This window comes from Rhododendron vialii, chromosome 1a (genome assembly GCF_030253575.1).
Source record: "Rhododendron vialii isolate Sample 1 chromosome 1a, ASM3025357v1".
NCBI lineage: Eukaryota > Viridiplantae > Streptophyta > Magnoliopsida > Ericales > Ericaceae > Rhododendron > Rhododendron vialii.
This window is the reverse complement of record NC_080557.1, coordinates 44818688-44831633: the sequence shown is the minus strand read 5'-3', so window position 1 is coordinate 44831633 and position 12946 is coordinate 44818688. Positions and strand designations below refer to the sequence as shown.

The 12946-nt window shown below is 39.2% G+C and overlaps 2 protein-coding genes across 2 annotated transcripts; one reads left to right on the top strand and one right to left on the bottom strand.

Annotated features, from left to right (window-relative positions):
* The first annotated feature begins 442 nt into the window (after positions 1-442).
* LOC131319790 (peptidyl-prolyl cis-trans isomerase FKBP62-like) lies at positions 443-5047 on the top strand. Its single transcript, XM_058350190.1, has 13 exons — positions 443-877; positions 972-1058; positions 2394-2654; positions 2761-2835; positions 2935-3015; positions 3111-3305; positions 3398-3490; positions 3582-3757; positions 3856-3978; positions 4071-4217; positions 4311-4438; positions 4560-4680; positions 4788-5047. The coding sequence occupies exons 1-13, from the start codon at positions 697-699 to the stop codon at positions 4836-4838; spliced, it is 1719 nt and encodes a 572-aa protein (XP_058206173.1). The 5' UTR covers positions 443-696; the 3' UTR covers positions 4839-5047.
* Positions 5048-5664: 617 nt separating this feature from the next.
* Positions 5665-11737, bottom strand: LOC131319783 (probable xyloglucan glycosyltransferase 6). Its single transcript, XM_058350178.1, has 5 exons — positions 10721-11737; positions 8231-8539; positions 7212-7502; positions 7016-7129; positions 5665-6748 (listed from the first exon to the last, which is right to left on the bottom strand). The coding sequence occupies exons 1-5, from the start codon at positions 11450-11452 to the stop codon at positions 6110-6112; spliced, it is 2085 nt and encodes a 694-aa protein (XP_058206161.1). The 5' UTR covers positions 11453-11737; the 3' UTR covers positions 5665-6109.
* Between the last annotated feature and the right edge of the window lie 1209 nt (positions 11738-12946).

Below are 12946 nucleotides of genomic sequence, written 5' to 3'. Positions count from 1 at the left end.
TTTATCGTCAGACCAGTAAGCTGACAATAGCAAGACCAAAATAATTTTGACATTATCATTTTTCACGTAAAGTATCTAAAACAAACACACTAGTTTTCTTCTAACCTTCATTGACGCATGAACCCACAGGTTGCACCACGTCAAGGAAAAGGTTGGAAGTTGAGGTAGCATATAATGAATCCTCGTGTGACTTGAGATTAGGTTTTTTAGCAACGTAATTAAGTTAATGATAATTGATTATAATTTTGACAAAAAAAATAACAAAATAAAATACGTACTCCACTATGTTCAGAAATTGGAAGAGATTGTAATTTTTCGATTTCTCTCGTTGAGATGAATCAATAATTAATAAAAATTTGACGTAAAATTAATAAATGCAAAAAAATAAACCCCTAAATGAAAATAATTAAAACCCGTCCACGTGACCAGATTTCTCTGGAACAATCCTGACCCTCTAATCCAAACACTCCCTTCTTCTCGCTCTAAACCCTTTCTCCCATCTCCAAACCGAACCCTCTAGAACCCCCAGACCTCACTCTCTCTCACTATATAAACCCCTCCCTTCCCTCACCCTCTCTATCCGCAACAAACTCCCATAGCATTCGGTCGCTGCTTTTCTCTCTCTCCATCTCTCCAAGCTATTGCTATTGCGTGATTCGGCGCTGTTTCTCTCTCTAGGTTTTTTTCCCAGTCGGAATGGATGAGGATTTTGATATGCCGGCGATGGACGGGATGAACGACGACTTCGACATGCCGGACGAGAGCCCGATCCAGAAGGTCGGCGAGGAGAAGGAGATCGGGAAGGACGGGTTGAAGAAGAAGCTTCTTAAGGAAGGTCAAGGCTGGGAAACTCCTGATAATGGCGATGAAGTTGAAGGTATAATAAACACCAATCCTTGTTATGTTAATTCACCAACTGACTTTCAATTATTTCGATTTTCTTCTTATATTTTGTTTCGATTGGATTACAGTTCATTATACGGGGACGTTGCTGGATGGGACTCAGTTTGATTCGAGTCGGGATAGGGGTACTCCTTTCAAGTTCACTCTTGGTCAAGGTAAGGGTTGCGTAATCTTTCCCGATAGATTTTTCTGATGTAGGTGTATGCGTGTTCGTGTTGTTACACTTGTACTGTGTACTTTCTTTAACAACGGCCCTTTGGATTGAGGGAGGGATTTGATATGAAAAGAAAAGAATCTCCTTGTGCTGTGTACTTATTTAATAAAATTTCCTGCCAACTCACTTTTTGGTGAGGCATGGAATGAAAAGTACGAAAATGATATTTTGTGATTGGCTCCTCCTCTTTTTCTCACAGAATCGTGAGAAAACTCTCCCCTTTCTTTATCTCACCTTTTCTCAAAATGTGAAGGGGCTGTTAAGAGGGGCTTTTTAAATGTAATGGAGCTTTAATTAGATCCGAAAGAAGGAAGTTGATGTGAGATCATGCCTATGTCTTACTTAAATGTGTATGTGGCAAGTTATGATTCATGTCAAATTTCTGAACATGGAACTAGTCACAAGCATCTGATTGGGTGGTGATATATATCGAGTGACGTAGAACATTTATCATGTGTCATCGCATTATGTAAATTACAATTACGATGGGAAGTGGAAAAGAACAGTAAGAAAAAATAGACTGTTTTGATATGAGCTGCAATGGGAAATTGATTATGCCTATTTGCTTCTTCTGCTGTGGCAGTTGCCGATTTGGCAATGTGCATAGAAGCGTAGAAGACATTATTAATGTAATTCCCAAGTTGTGGAAATGGCTTCTGGGGTATTTTATGCCCGGGATTATTACTGCTAGTTAGGCACGGGGTACATGTTTTATTGCTAATTGTGGTAAACGTATCCATGAGATATTGGCAGGTTGGTTGCTTTTAACAATATTGAGAGTTATATGCACTGAAGATGTATGTAAATTGATTAAATTTTAATAGGAAAGCTCATAAAAGAGAAGCATGCGTATTGGGTAAGTGATTAGCCATTGGTCATGGGCGTGAGAGAGGGGAGCAGAGTAATCCAGTTGACCTAGGACCTAGATATAAGGGGGCAGAAAGAAAATAATCTCCAGGTAAAAAGTACCGGGTTTAATGTACATTATGGAGTGTATTGTGCATGTATTTGCACTAGTCTGTATTAACAACTTTTGGGAAGACATTATGTATGCCTTTCTACTCGCAGCCTGCATTAACAACTTTAAGAATTCACTACTTGTATTAGCCAGATTAGCTTTTTGTTATCGTCTGCTTAGACTACTTTTCTTCTACATAACAAGGACCTCTGAAAGGTTGGGATATGACAGGCTATTGTCGAACATTATGTTTTTTGCTAGTATTGCTCTGGCATTGGATTAGAATGCATCTTATGAATTCTTGTTTTGCTATGACAGGGCAAGTTATTAAGGGATGGGATCAGGGTATTAAAACAATGAAGAAGGGAGAGAATGCCATTTTCACTATTCCACCAGAGCTTGCATATGGTGAATCTGGCTCTCCCCCAACCATTCCCCCAAATGCAACACTCCAATTTGACGTAGAATTGCTATCCTGGGTCAGTGTCAAAGACATTTGCAAGGATGGTGGAATATTCAAGAAGATACTTGCTGAAGGAGAGAAGTGGGAGAACCCCAAGGATCTCGATGAAGTTTTTGGTAAATACTAATATCCTCTTAGTCCTTTTTTGAGATTCTGTTGTAGGTTTTATTACGAAAACTTGAGCTGAAATATTTGTCTCCATGCTTTTGCATTTGATTACAGTTAAGTTTGAAGCTCAGCTCGAGGATGGGACCTTGGTAGCAAAATCAGATGGGGTCGAGTTCACTGTTAAAGAGGGTAAGAATGTCCTGAGATTTTTTCTGATTATATTGTTCATTGATTGATATTGGAGCATTATACATGGGAATTTCTGACTATAATTGATTCTGCTGACAGGATATTTCTGCCCTGCTCTCGCTAAAGCTGTAAAGACAATGAAGAAAGGTGAAAAAGTTCTTCTAACAGTAAAGCCACAATGTAGGTTTTCCCCGCTGATAAATTTTCAATTGGTTCTTGAAATGATTTTTTTAGTCATGAACTCTCTTACAGTTACACCTTCCATTTGGTTGCAGATGGGTTTGGGGAGGAGGGCAAGCCAGCATCCGGTGATGAAGGTGCAGTCCCACCAAATGAGACTCTGCAAATAACTCTCGAGTTGGTGTCATGGAAAACTGTGACAGAAGTTACAGACGATAAGAAGGTTCTTAAGAAGACGTTGAAGGAAGGAGAAGGATATGATAAGCCAAATGAAGGAGCTATAGTGAAATGTGAGCCTGATTGTCCTCGATATATATTGGGATCCACAAAATTGAGATATGCGTTTTTACCCCTAGTGTGACCATTCGTCTGCATTTTGCAGTGAAAATAACTGGTAAGTTGCAAGATGGTACCATCTTCCTCAAGAAAGGTCATGACAATGACGAGGAGCTGTTTGAGTTCAAAACAGATGAAGGTAGTATTACTTATCTGACCCGTGGTTTTAGTGTAGTGCAATTGTTGTTTCTCTGGATAATAGATCTGAGAGATTTCCATAACCTGAGCAGAGCAAGTCATTGAGGGCCTTGACAAAGCTGTGATGAAAATGAAGAAGGGAGAAGTAGCATTGCTGATCATTGCACCAGAACATGGCTTTGGATCCTCCGAGTCAAAGCAGGAACTAGCTGTGGTTCCTCCGAACTCGACTCTTTACTATGAAGTCGAGCTTGTCTCCTTCGACAAGGTTAGTTGATTTACATGGCCTTCTGGTTTCTTTGTACAGTGTGGTGTTTGGTATGCGGGCGATGTTTGAGGACTTCATTAAATTCTATTGGCCTTCAGGAGAAGGAATCTTGGGATATGAACACTGAGGAGAAAATTGAAGCTGCTGGCAAGAAGAAGGAAGAAGGAAATGCATTGTTCAAGGCAGGTAAATATACAAGAGCCTCGAAGAGATATGAGAAGGTGAGCCGAGGAATAAAATTCTGTGAACTGAAAATTGTCTTTATCCTTTTGTACTCTACCCAGTGTGATGCTTAACTCCCCTTTGGGTGCAGGCGGTGAAGTACATTGAGTATGATACTTCCTTTGGTGAGGAAGAAAAGAAGGCGGCCAAAACATTGAAGGTTACTTGCAATCTCAACAATGCAGCTTGTAAGCTAAAGTTAAAGGAATACAAGCAGGCAGAAAAACTATGCACAAAGGTATGGAACAAACACGAGTTTGTCCTTTCTCTTACCATTAGATTTTAGTGGTCCCCTAGCTCTGCTGGATTGATGAGGAATATTTATATGCAGGTGTTGGAACTTGAGAGTAAGAATGTCAAGGCACTTTATAGGAGGGCTCAAGCCTATATCAACTTAGCCGATCTGGATTTGGCCGAGTTTGATATTAAGAAAGCCCTTGAAATTGACCCCGACAACAGGTATGTCCCCTGATTCTGCTATTTGTTTGATTTCGAAATATTTTGATTCTGATTTTCTGTGACAATTGGCTTGTGTCGTGCGAGTGTTTTTATTGAGTTTTTGTTTGCTGGTTGTGACCAGGGATGTGAAATTGGAATACAAGACATTGAAGGAGAAGATGAAGGAATTTAATAAAAAGGAGGCCAAGTTTTATGGCAACATGTTTGCCAAGCTGAACAAGTTAGAGTCAGTTGAGACCAATGTAAGTCCTAGGGTTACATAGAAATGGATATATACTTATCACGAAAAAGGAAATGAATTCAAACCATTAGAAGGGTTGTGTTCTGATTGCATGTTTCTGACTTGCAGAAAGGAGCTACCAAGGAAGGAGAACCCATGACCATTGATAGCAAAGCATAAATGGAGATCAAAGTGGACTGGTACACGATAAGATGATGTAGAACACTCTGGTTCCGTGATGTTTTCTAATTGTTTTTCTTCATTTTATAGAACTGGTTGGTGTCCGGCAGAAAATAGAGTTTATAATGCATTTCTGTGATAGGGATGTGTTGGCTGTTGTAAGACCTTGACTTTTTGATGAGAATGCATAAACTACTTTTGAAAGTTTAGGTTATGGTTTCATCAATGGATACGTAACTCGTCTCTTCAGTTGGCTGCATTTGATTTGAATGAAGTGTGCACCGGCATCCTTGTTTTCAGACACTCATATTCTTGTTTGCATGAAGATGTGTCTGATGCTTCCGAGTACATTTGGTATGTGTTTTGGTAATGTGTCAACTCTCACCTTTGCCGTGGGCTACCTCCGATCCTTTGCTTTCAGTTCGTGTTTCTACTTAATTTGAGCAGGGGAATGATTTGGCAAACCACAGGTTCACATATTCGAGTAATTCAAAAGGACAGTCGTGTCCAAGACTAGTTAATTTGGGCCATTTTCGGATCTTCTTTTAACAATCGAAATCGTTCATTTTTTAAAACTGGTCGAGAGCATCAAATATGCCAAAATCAAGTTCATCGAATTTTCGATTGGAAGAAACAATAGATAGGCTTTGATTTACCGAATATTCTTTCATCTAGTTTGGCCTCTTCAAGTTCAAATTGAGTCTTGACTTTATCAAGAAGCTCCAGAGGAAGAAACTAGAAAGGCAAGGGTGCAGCTGGTGCTGCTGCTTAAATTGGAAGTTTCAAAAACAATTTTGTTGAGTTAATAGGAGCAGCAAACACTAGCTAAAACAATTTCCCACTTCAAAAAAATAATTTCCAACACTAATTCAATGAAAATACATGTAACCTCACATAACCTGTTGTTTGGCAACAAAAATAAAGAATGACCCAACTTACAAAAACCTAAAAATGCCTGCTCCATACTAGGCAGCTAAATGAATACAGTGGCACTACATTTTAACAAAAAAAAACAGGCCCTAACAGCAAAGAATACTTCTACCTCCTCCCCCCATTCCTACCCAATTTTAGGACTAATTTACATCAATTCCGAGTTCACGCGATTTGGCACCAGGATACGATATGGTCATTCTTTCCCCAAAGTGCATAAATAGATTACACATATGATCATCCACATTTCCCAACTATATGAATCGCTTCAAATGGAAGCCGATAACCGGTCAATGTGATTTTCCATTTCGTGTGAATCAAGAAGAAATAACCTAAAACCTTCAACTCACCTGCTCTCCAATCAAATCGAGGCCAACAACTAGGAAAGTGACCCCTTGAAACAATAGGAAGTAGAAGTGAATCCCCTGAGCAGACAACAAGCTTCTTACCGCTGCACTCAACAAAATAAACGCAAGGGCAAGTTCCTTTCTGTAAAGAAGATTTCTTCTATTCTTCCCAGATTTCCTATTCATCTCTAACTTAGTAAGCTCAGCAATTCCTGATTCTGATGAGGATCTTCTATGACTGGGATTTTCCACGAGAGGTTGAGACTCGTTTTCCATGACGGCGATAAGGTCCGCTTCTGACGATCTGCCTAATTTCTTTGTAACTACCCACTCATAAGAGCTTCCGAATTTAAATAGTCCAGATATCATGGCATTGAATTTTGTCACGGACATTGTGTTCTCAAATAAGAGGAAGGGAACGATGAACGGGAATGACCGTGGTGCAGGAAGGATATTTAAGACGGACATGATTCCAGGGACATAACAAACTACCCATGCGGGTAACTGGGCTTCCGGTAGAAACATGCTCAGAGGAAGAATAATGCAGAACAGAGTGAATGAATAGAAAGGCAGGATAAGCTTCCGGAGGAGGAAGAATAGAAATATCAAATTTGCTTTCTTGGCCCAACTCACCTGGAATGTAACATGAAGTCAACATTTAGCAGTTGCACGATAATCACTTACATGATGCATATTATGTTTCAACCAATTGGTTGCTTATTTTTAGGAGCTCTTTGAGATCTTATTCTATAATATAAAATGTTTGTGCGCTCAAATCCTTCAGAATTAGATTATACTTGAGGTTTCTTACACAGGAAGGTTTCGAGAAATATTATCATACTTGCTAATAACTTTAATAAGATTTATGGACAACGTATTTTTCATATTAAATTTCCAAACCTTTGAACGGATAACGTCCATGAAACACAAGCGGAACAGTTGCATTGGACCTGAATGCCAGCGGTATTGCTGTTTCTTGTACGCTTCGTAGGACTCTGGCAATTCACAAAGGCACTGCATAACAGACAAAGGTAAACACCAGAAAACCATCCAACCTCTAGTGAAGAAAATCTCGAAATGTTAATGTATAACAAACCTGAACATCATTCAGATATATAAACTTCCATCCACAAAGGTGAGCACGAACAGCAATATCCATGTCCTCAACTGTAGTTCGTTCCAACCAGCCACCACATTCCTCAAGAGCCTTTATCCTCCATACACCAGCGGTTCCATTAAAACCAAAAAAGTTTATGAACACTCCATTGACTTGTTGTTCAACCTCAAAGTGGAATGACAAATTTATGTACTGTAATCTTGTGAGCAAATTCTCATCCTTGTTGACAAAGGTCCACCTTGCTTGGACCAATGCTACATCATCATGTCCCTTCAAAGATACGGAAACCAATTTAGAAACAGAAGACAACTAACAAATTCCCCTTCTTGAACTTGAAGATCCAAGGTTTCAAATCAGCATAAGCGGGCAAAACTTTATGCAATGTGTATGTATATGGGGAAATCCACGAAAGGTTTCAGTAGTTGAAGGAAAGCATAAGACACGTTCAAGGGAGAGAAAATCAGTGTGGAAACTGGAAACAATGGTAAGAAAAGTAATAATAGAGATCCACATTAACTTAGCTTCCATGAAACACAAAATTTGGAATCATCACAAGTTTGAATTAGTTGGACACTAGATGTCGTGTTACTCTATCGAACAAGTTACAAAGGATCAAGGAAACCACCATTTAATCATGGTCATAATATAGTTCTATCCTTGAACTAAGAAGAGGTTTGATTTATGATCAGGACTGCAAGAATATCTCTCTTGAACATAAATAGCACAAACTCCATTGTTGTACACTCGGTTAGCACTAGTTCCAAAGGACTTTCGATAAAAGCATAAACCAGCTAAGCGGGCTTTATCAGCAATGGATTGGATAACTGACAAACAACTACAACATTGTTATGTTGTTGTCCACATCATAAGTGGATTCATGATTTCTGTAGTAACAAAGAGTGTATTCGAGTAATTATGAGCATTTTTTGCCAAAATCTTGTTTGTAAAAACCTGCTCAAGCCCACAGAGCCCCCAGATCCCTCCACTGGTAAATTTACCTTGAAATATGGAACAGTCTTCTTCAAGAAATCAGGTGCTGGTTGAAAATCAGCATCAAAGATTGCCACAAACTCGTAATCTTTGACATAATCACAACTCATTGCAGATTTAAGATTCCCTGCCTTATAGCCCGTCCGGATAAGACGATGTCTATATAGAATGCGCACGCCCCTTTGTTGCCATTTCTGCACTTCTGCATTGATGAGGTCTTGAACATCCAAGTCATCAGAATCATCCAAAACTTGTACAAGCATTCTCTCCCTTGGCCAGTCCTGAACACACACTGATGCAATCGATTGGTGGTAAACCTGTAGGCCACCGCAATACATCTACTTAGTATGGTTGAAAAAGAAATTCATATCCGTATTGAGAGAAAATGAAAGTTGCCAGAGAGAGAAAGACTACAGGAAGAAAGAGAAGAATGAAACATAATATGAAACACTAAAGGATGAAAGTCGAGAAGGAAACATAATAAATGTCCATGTTATGGATGATAATACCGAAGGATTCCAGTACAGAATAGTACATTAGACAACTAATTCCGCACCTATGTTCCTCTACAATGCAACAACACATATAGATGGGCCACAATACTGAGCTTCCAACAAAGGTGCAACAATATGCAACCTCACTACCACCGCCAATTGGTTTAGAGCAGATAATCTTTGTTTATTTTTATCACCGTGTTTCATAAATCACCATTATGTCCATTACATGTATAGAGAATGCTTAAGATCCATTATCATCCAAAATGTGTAAAGATTTTAGATTATGAAAAAATCAATCAGTTGACAATAAACTGAACACGCTTTGTGAATGTCTTCTCATTGTTGCGTAGAGATTAACATGGCACACCTGCTTGTGGGCGTTTAACCATGCAACATGGGGAAAAAACTAAGAGAGGGTTGCCCTTACAAGCGTCGCGAGTGAAGAAGAAAAGCAAACCAACTTACCATTTTCGATCCCATTCCAAGAAACAAGATATTGGCTCAATAAGAAAACGCCTGGCTGGATAAACATGCACATTTGTAACTTAATACATCCAATGCAAGCAAATATATTACCCTACTGTTTAATATTGTGGAAACAAAAGTAGTAGGAGTATAACTTTTACCAAACGAATCCACTAGAAATCCTGAACCAAAATCAACCTACATAGGCAAGAGCCCAATAAAAATGCAAAGTAAATGTTTGAGACTACAAACTTTTGTTCATTATCCAGAAACATATAGAACGTGATGTACATCAGGCCCCAGTCATGCACAAGAGTTGGTGTCTTGGAATAAGACCAACAAATCCTCTTGCTTTTGTAAGAACGCCCATGCACAAAGAGAGTATAAGACCTTTGCAAAGATAAAATGATGAACTTCTACTAAAAGGAAACATGTATTCAACTGGTTGGTTACTCGATGCTGAACTCCCATAAGCACTAAGAAATCTGAGTTCCGAAGCAACCATTTGAACTTCCATGGGTCTAGGCATATTAAATGATTGAAGTTCAGCCAAGTGATTAAGTTTCTGATGTTGCATCCCAAGTATTCATCTATGGTCATCTTATAGTATCCCAATTTCAACCTCAAGTCTCACCAACACATTGAAGCGCGCAGTTTTATTAGGAAAAAACTACCCTACTTGGGCACAGTGGTTCTAGTAATTCCACATTTTTTAAAATTTCTCTAGTGACTTAGCAAATAGGCCCACTATAAATGACTACGGCATTCAATCACAATTTAAACTAAAGATCTTCCAAACTCGCCTTGTTCAAAACTTCCCATATTATCAAATGATTTTAATCAAAACAAACAATGAACGACAAGTTTCAAAATTTGAAGCAATATTTACTTAATGGGACTAAGAGCATCTCCAGCCTTTACCTTATTCTTGACTGAAACTCAAAATTTGAGGAAAAAACACTTAAATTCATCTCCAATCATTTATGCAAACTTATGCCAAAATGAACTTTTACTCAAGCTCAAACCAAAATCAAGGGAGACCCTTTTTATTTACTCAATCCTATCCAATCCAAGCATGACCCTTGTCACATTCTATCTAAATTCACTATCTCTACCATCTATTCCCACTTGACAATTCTTGAGTTTGTTCATTGGAATGACAGCATCTCCAGCCCTTACCCTTTCAACTGACTAAGAACCAAATTTTGAGTAAAACACCTCCAAATTCACTCCAGTCCTTCACTCAAACTCATATCAAATTGGGTTTTACTCAAATTATCAACCGAGTCAAGGAAGACTCCGACTTTAACTCAAACCTTTTGAGGCTTGTTTTGCTCACCAAAATTCACAACTATACCAGTAATGAAGCTTTTACTCAAATTTGTGCTTATATTTGAGTCCGTCCAGTAGAGTTCGTCATGCTAAATGAATCCTTTAATACGTTTGAGAAAAAAATTCCCTACGAGTAATTGGAGCTTAAAAAACAGTAGCGAACAAAGTTGCGCAGGTAGGGATTTGGAACCTACATCTTCTTACCTCCCTCTCATTGCACATAGGGATTTGCACCAACACCATCGGATACTCCTCCGATTTCACATCATCCCTCTCCTCCTCCTCCCCCGGATACTCCATCACCGCCACAGGCTTCAACCTCCGAAGCTTAATCCAAGCACACCCCAGCACCAACACCACCCGATCCACCGACTGAACCAAGAACAAAAACACACACACGCTCGTCAAGCTCTGCAGCGCCGGCGCCAAGTACCTCGCCCTAACATCAATCCAATTCGCGTAAACAACCACGACAAAATCCGACCTAACCGTCGGCGGACTAAAATGCCAGCCTTTGAAGTACGCCACCAGCTCGAACGCCAGCAGGACCAGCAAAATTACCAGAAACGCCTTGATCGCGCGGTACATTTTCGACTCCGACCGCCGCGACGCCGAGCTCGCGGCGGAAACGCGGCGGCGGGCGGTTCTGAGCAACGACAAGGAGGCATTGGTTACGTAAGCGAAGGAGTTTTTGATTTGCTGGAACCGGAGCAGGCAGAGCCAGGAGATTTGGCGGGCGGAGCGCGATCGGTCCTTCTCGACCGTCCGGTCGGCGGCGGGGCTGCGGATCTCGACCGTTAAGAAGCTGCTGTCGTTGCTGTGGTCGGGCAAGAAGAGGTCGTGGTGGTGATTGCTGTTGCTGCTGCTGCTGTTGTTGTTGTTTTCTCGCTGTTTGTTCCACCATTCTTGAAATTCATAGTTTGGTTTTCGAGACATGAAAAAATTCGACGGCAATGGCGGAAATTTTGTTGATTTTTTTGTTTCAGATCGGTGATGATGATGATGGCTCTCTCTGCGTGTAGCTCCGATGTGAGTGGATCATTGGAAGCTTGTTTTTTTCTTTTTTTTTCTTTTCTCTCTCTTCGTGATCCGGAGGAGAGGGAAGGGTGAGGTTTGGTTTGGACTAAATTTAGATAGGGTTTTCAGTTCAGTTCGCCCAGATTTAGCGGAGAGCGAGCTTTGCTGTTTGCTCTCATGTCATGAAGAAACCAGGCCGTGTTGACGTCTCGTGATATTTCAATTGTTTAAAATTTGTTTAATTTGTCGTCAATTGTTTATATATTGTTTATATATATGAGGAGTGCTAGGAATGAATAAAATTGGCAAAAAAAATCCCCTTTAAAGTATACATCAACAGTTCAGATGCATCACACAATGCACTGTGTGGTGTATCTGAGCTTTTCATGTACTCTTTAAGGGTATTTTCTTTGCATGTAGCATATATATATATGTGTGTGTATATATACACACACACACACACACAAACGTTTAAGTCCACATCTCTTACGGTCCACACCGTCCATACCTCTCATTTCTCGATTGATTTACAATGATCCAAGCCGCTCAATGTGTTCGGAACGTGATTTTAAGGGTATCTACGAGAAATCAGCAAAAAAAATGATTGGGAAGGGCTTGATCCGAGCAGTTTTTTACTGAACTATTCAAAAAAAAACTGTTCAGATCAAGTCCTTCCCGATCATTTTTTTTGGTTGATTTTTTGGGGTACCGTTAAAATCACGTTCTGATCACATTGAGCGGCTCGGATCATTGAAATTCGATCGGGAAATGGGAGGTCCGAACCTGAAAACGACGGTAAAATAGTTTTCAATGGAAGTCCTTCAATTTTTTGAGTTTTTTAGGGGCTTTCATAGGGTTTTAGGGTGCACTTTTCTATTATAGTAATTTAGTAGTTTAGGCACTTTTATATATAAGGTACCCTAAGATTTTAGACACTTTCATAGGGTACTCTAGGGTTTTAGACATATTTGTCATTGTGTTTGATTGCAAAAGGTGTTTGACCTTAAGCTCAAAAAATGTAAATGTGAGAAATTTTTGGCTAAGTCTCCCTTTTTTTGGAAATATCTTATCAATTGTTTTTAGATTAATCACTTGTTTAGATTTCGAAAAAAAATATGAAAACATCAAGTGAAAAGAAAATTACATAAAACGAATAGAAAACAGTGTAGAAGACAATAAAAATAAATTTTTTTTATTTTTACTGTGTTTTTTTTTTTTTGAAATCGTTGTTTACTCATTTATGTTCTCTCGATTCCTCTCGGGTTTTTTTTCAACAACAAAGAATGGATTTTCATATCATTAAAAATGATACAAACAAGAAACTCTCGTGTAATATACCAGTGAACATCATACACAATGATAATACATCACCAATCAATACCCCTCACCTCACATTTTAAATTTTAGGGAAAA

Coding starts and splice junctions, on each gene's coding strand:
- LOC131319790 (XM_058350190.1), top strand. CDS start 697: ATGGATGAGGATTTTGATATGCCGGCGATGGACGGGATGAACGACGAC. Junction 3,758..3,855: donor AGCTTGTCTCCTTCGACAAG/GTTAGTTGATTT, acceptor ATTGGCCTTCAG/GAGAAGGAATCTTGGGATAT. Junction 4,681..4,787: donor TAGAGTCAGTTGAGACCAAT/GTAAGTCCTAGG, acceptor TCTGACTTGCAG/AAAGGAGCTACCAAGGAAGG.
- LOC131319783 (XM_058350178.1), bottom strand. CDS start 11,452: ATGTCTCGAAAACCAAACTATGAATTTCAAGAATGGTGGAACAAACAG. Junction 8,540..10,720: donor CTATGTGCAATGAGAGGGAG/GTAAGAAGATGT, acceptor GGTGGCCTACAG/GTTTACCACCAATCGATTGC. Junction 7,503..8,230: donor AGACTGTTCCATATTTCAAG/GTAAATTTACCA, acceptor GTATCTTTGAAG/GGACATGATGATGTAGCATT.